Genomic DNA, 5677 nt, shown 5'->3' on the forward strand with positions numbered 1-5677 from the left:
ATTCTATTCATCTTAGTTGCTCTTCTCTGCCTTCTTTCCAAAGTCTCAAAGTCAAAGTCAAGTTTTCGGAGAGCCCAATTCAGTAAAAGAACTCAGTCACGCACAATCAATTTTCAACCCTGGCTCTTTGCTGGTTTCTTGAGTGACCAAGCTGTTGATTGCTTTGGTGTCTTGTATGAACTCAGGAAACGGATTAATTTAGTGGCGGAGGGAATTCGGTCATGCAAACAGCCAACCTCTCGGCTTAATTCAGTGCTTCTCAAATAGAAACATAAAAACATAGAAGACTGACGGCAGAAAAAGACTTCCTGGTCCATCTAGCCTGCCCTTATACTATTTCCTGTATTTTATCTTAGGATGGATATATGTTTATACTATTTCCTGTATTTTATCTTAGGATGAATCTATGTTTATCCCAGGCATGTTTCAATTCAGTCCCTGTGGATTTGTCAGCCAATGTCTGCGGGAAGTTTGTTCCAAGCATCTACTCCTCTTTCAGTCAAATAATATTTTCTCACGTTGATTCTGATCTTTCCCCCTAACTGACCTCAGATTGTGGCCCCTTGTTCTTGTGTTCACTTTCCTATTAAAAACACTTCCCTCCTGAACCTTATTTAACCCTTGGGTATCTTTTTTTTATTTGTCTCCACCTTAAGATAAAACATATGTAAATAACAAAACCAATACCAATATCAAACCGGATACATATGCCAAATTTCCATATCGTTAATGTGTTTTAAGGAGTTTCTTTACTTTCTACCTCCCCTCCCCTGCCCTCCCATAACTCCATCTCCACCTCTCCATTCATTCATTCATTCATTCATTCATTCATTCATTCATTCATTCATTGCTTCTGATCTTTCCCCCCAACTAACTTCAGATTGTGTCCCCTTGTTCTTGTGTTCACTTTCCCATTAAAAACACTTCCCTCCTGGACCTTATTTAACCCTTTCACATATTTAAATGTTTCGACCATGTCCCCCCTTTCCCTTCTGTCCTCCAGACTCTACAGATTGAGTTCATGAAGTCTTTCCTGATAAGTTTTATGCTTAAGACCTTCCACCATTTTTGTAGCCTGTCTTTGGACCCGTTCAGTTTTATCCATCTCTTTTTGTAGGTGAGGTCTCCAGAACTGAACACAATATTATTCCAAATGGGATCTCACCAGCGCTCTGGCTAGCGTCATTAATCCGGTAAGCTTCAGCACATTATTTTATCCCCTGGTTTAAAAACTTTATTCGGAGAGAGTAACAATGAAAGAGCTTGCAAGCCGGTAAGAGCTGGGGACATCATTAGCACCTGGAAAGAAACATTTGGACCAAGTAGAATAATGGGGTGGGGGGGAAACCCTGCAAAGACTTAGGGCTTGGAAAACATTATTCGCAGAGAGTAACAACGAAAGAGCCTGCAAGGTAAGAGCTGGAAAGATCGTTAGCACCTGGTTAGGGCTGGAAAGAAACATTTGGAGCAAAGTAGAGAATGGGAGGAAAAAACCCTACAAAGACAGGGCTTGGAAAACATTCTTTGCGGCGAGAAACAATGAAAGAGCTTGCAAGCTGGTAAGAGCTGGGAACATTGTTAGCACATGGTTGGGGCTGGAAAGAAACTTATTAAGAGCAAGTTAGAGCAATGAAAAAAACCCTGCAAGGACTTAGGGCTTGGGAAACATTCTTCGCAGAGAGAAACCATGAAAGAGCCTGCAAGGTAAGAGCTGGGAAGATTGTTAGCAACTAGTTAGGGCTGGAAATAAAGCTACATTCAGAGTACAGCGATACCTTGTCTTACGAACTTAATTGGTTCCAGGACAAGGTTCTTAAGGTGAAAAGTTGGTAAGACGAAACAACGCGTCCCATAGGAATCAATGGAAAAGCGATTAATGCGTGCAAGCCCAAAATTCATCCCTTTTGCCAGCCGAAGTGCCCGTTTTTGCGCTGCTGGGATTCCTCATAGGAAACCCCACCTCCGGACTTCTGTGTTTTTGCGATGCTGCAGGGGAATCCCAGCAGGGGGATCCCAGCATCACAAAAACAAGCGCTTTGCTGGCAATGGATTATTTATGATTTGTACTATTTGTTGTGAGCCGCCCCGAGTCTTCGGAGAGGGGCGGCATACAAATCCAAATAATAAATAAATAAATAATAAATAAATAAATAAATGGAAGTCCGGAGGTGGGGTTTCCCCTGGAGGGGAGCCTCAAGGAAATCCCAGCAGCACAAAAACAGGTGCTTCGCTGGCAACGGAAGTCCGGAGGGGGGGCATCCCAGCGGCGGCGGTGGGTTTGTAAGGTGAAAATCGTTTGTAAGAAGAGGCAAAAAAATCTTAAACCCAGGGTTTGTGTCTTGAAAAGTTTGTATGATGAGGCGTTTGTAAGATGAGGTATCACTGTATAAGTATTGTATGTTTCTAAATTAATGGGTTTTTAGATATTTTTTAAATATTAGATTTGTTCATTGCACACTGTTTTACAATTGTTGTGAGCCGCCCCGAGTCTGTGGAGAGGGGCGGCATACAAATATAATTAATAATAATAATAATAATAATAATAATAATAATAATAATAATACGACGCACCCAAATTATCAGCCTCTTTTAGGGAAAAAGTCTGCGGAGAGGGGCGGCATACAAATCTAAATAATAAATAAATAAATAAAATTAAAAATTGGTGCATCTTATACTCCGAAAAATATCTTTATTAAAATTCCATTGGGGGCCAGATCGGAGCGTTGGGGGCACGCGAAATGTTTACTTCTTCCTAGGGAGGGGCGTAACAGGAAATAATTGAGAAGCGCTAGATTAATTGAATCAACCGGGCTAAACGTCTGACGATTAGCCCTACCCTGGTTTAAAATTAATTTGGAGATCTGCAAAACGCTTGCTTCTCTGTCAGTCCCTGGTTCCGCCGTTCCCCGCCTCCTTTCCTGTTAGAGATCACCGATCCCCATCCGAACACCTGTAGGCATTGATTGAAATGCCACGCCAGAAGGCGCCACGGATTTAATTACACCGCTCGCGCTGTGATTAGATCAATGTCCCAGTTTGCAAAGTCCAGAAAGGGAGGGGGGAGAGACGGCCCTTTGCTAATGAATCGATGCTATGCCGTAAACCAGATCCGGTAATTCAGGAATTGAAAATTCAGATGAGGATAATTTTGTAAGTGTCTGTTGGTTGGCAACCCTAATCAGGGCTTAAAGAGCCAACACACACTCACGCACACAAACACACACACACACACACGTTCACTCAAGCAACACCTGACTCGAACATCTGCTTTGGCAAATAGTTGCCGAAAATTCCTAAGAGGCTTCCCGGGAACATATTGCGGATGTTCATATATTCCTCCACTCGTCCAAAATCGATCTGGGCCCGGTTTGCTACGAGAAAAGCCTGCTCCCTTTTAATGCGGGACGAGATCATACAAAACAAGTTAAATAAACAGGGGAAAAATTGTTTAAATGTGACCAACACATTGAATGAAAATAGTAAATGATACAGTGGTGCCTCTACTTGCGAACTTAGTTCGTTCTGTGACCAGGTTCTTAAGTAGAAAAGTTTGTAAGAAGAAGCAATTTTCCCCATAGGAATCAATGTAAAAGCAAATAAGGCGTGCGATTGGGGAAACCACAGGGAGGGTGGAGGCCCTGTTTCCGCCCAGGAGATTCCTAGAGAGGCCCCAAGGAGGCTTCTCCCTGCCTTTTCCGGCCCTGTTTCCTCCCAGGAGATTCCTAGAGAGAGACACCCCACAGAGGCTTCTCCCCGCCTTTTCCAGCCCTGTTTCCTCCCGGGAGAATCCTAAAGAGGCCCCACGGAGGCTTCTCCCTGCCTTTTCCGGTTACAGTTTCGGAGGCTCGGGTTTGTAAATGGAAAATAGTTCTTGAGAAAAGTTTGTAATCGTAAGTAGAGGCATTCTTAGATAGAAACATAGAAGACTGACGGCAGAAAAAGACCTCATGATCCATCCAGTCTGCCCTCATACTATTTCTTGTATTTTATCTTAGGATGAATCTATGTTTATCCCAGGCATGTTTAAATTCAGTTATTGTGAAATACCACTGTATAGATATATATGTGTGTATACATATATTTACATATATACATATGCATATTTACAGCAGCACGAAGCTTATAACTTCAGCCTGATGATGGTGAATGTGATTTCACCGAAACGTCGCATAGACACTCAAAATATTACACAGGGCAAAACCCGAACTCAGAACAATCTACATACATATACCCGTGAAAATCTATGAAAACACATATGTATACAGTGTGTGTGTGTATATATATATATATATATATGTATGTATGTATGTATGTATGTATGTATGTATGTATATGTATATGTATCACAGATTTTTGCTGAATATTTAAAATTAAGAGATTATATGTATATGTATACAGTATGTATGTATGTATGTGTGTATATATATGAGTGTATATATATCAATACACCAGGGTGATTCGACACAAAAATATGTAACCCTTCCCTGGTGCAGAGCTGAAGGGATTGGATACTGTAGCCTAGCCCTAGAGCAGGGGTCCCCAAACTTTTTACACAGGGGGCCAGTTCACTGTCCCTCAGACTGTTGGAGGGCCGGACTATTAAAAAAACGCGTGAACAAATCCCTATGCACACTGCACATACATTATTTAAAGTAAAAAACAAAATGGGAACAAATACAATATTTAATATTTATTCTTCCTTTCTCTCTCTCTCCCTTTCTCTCTGTCCTTCTGTCTTTCTAGTTCTCTCTCTTTCTCTCTGTCCTCTCTCTCTCTCTCTTTCTTTCTCTCTCTTCTCTCTTTCTCTCACTCACTCTTTATATCTCTCCCTCTTTCTCTCTCCCTCTCTCTCTCTCCCTTTCTCTCTCTCTCCCTTTCTATCTCTCCTCTTCCTTTCTCTCTCCCTCTCTATCTTTCCCTCTTTCTCTCCCCCCTCTTTCTTTCTCTCTCTCTTCTCTTTCTCTCACTCTTTCTCTCTACCTTTCTTTCTCTTTCTCTCTCTCCCTTTCTCTGTCCCTCTTTCTTTCTCTCTGTCCCTCTCTTTCTTTTTCTCTGTCCCTCTCTTTCTTTTTCTCTGTCCCTCTTTCTTTCTCTCTGTCCCTCTCTATCTTTCTCTCTGTCCCTCTCTCTCTCTGTCCCTCTCTTTCTTACTCTCTGTCCCTCTTTCTTTCTCTCTGTCCCTCTCTTTCTTTCTCTCTGTCCCTCTCTTTCTTTCTCTCTGTCCCTCTCTTTCTTTCTCTCTGTCCCTCTTTCTTTCTCTCTGTCCCTCTCTTTCTTACTCTCTGTCCCTCTCTTTCTTACTCTCTGTCCCTCTTTCTTTCTCTCTGTCCCTCTCTTTCTTTCTCTCTGTCCCTCTCTTTCTTTCTCTCTGTCCCTCTCTTTCTTTCTCTCTCTTATCTCTGTGTGGGGGGGAGGCGGCTGCTTGAAAACCCCTGACCTCCATCGCCTCCCCCCCACGGCACAAGGCGAGCACACCTCGCCGCTGACACAGGCGGCGGGGACTGCCCTGTCCCCGTCCCCCTTGCGCAAAACTACGCAGCCCCAGATCGCTCGCTTCTCCAGCCAGCAAAGCCGATTGCCCGGCTTTGCTGGCTGATGCAGGAAAGGAAAGCCTCACATTTAAAAAGCACGCCACTTTCTGGGACTACGGCGCCGTGGTGGCCTTCAAGCGCGGCCC

General features: G+C 43.1%; 1 protein-coding gene across 1 annotated transcript in view; it reads right to left on the reverse strand.

Moving 5' to 3' along the window:
* Window positions 1–3414, reverse strand: part of LOC139175455 (NACHT, LRR and PYD domains-containing protein 12-like) — a 19667-nt gene extending 16253 nt beyond the window's left edge. Inside the window, exon 1 of the mRNA XM_070766579.1 lies at window positions 3252–3414. Coding sequence (XP_070622680.1) covers window positions 3252–3414 — 163 coding nt within the window. The remainder of the gene's footprint in view (window positions 1–3251) is intronic.
* Between the last annotated feature and the right edge of the window lie 2263 nt (window positions 3415–5677).

This window comes from Erythrolamprus reginae, chromosome 13 (genome assembly GCF_031021105.1).
Source record: "Erythrolamprus reginae isolate rEryReg1 chromosome 13, rEryReg1.hap1, whole genome shotgun sequence".
In the NCBI taxonomy this organism is placed as follows: Eukaryota; Metazoa; Chordata; class Lepidosauria; order Squamata; family Dipsadidae; genus Erythrolamprus; species Erythrolamprus reginae.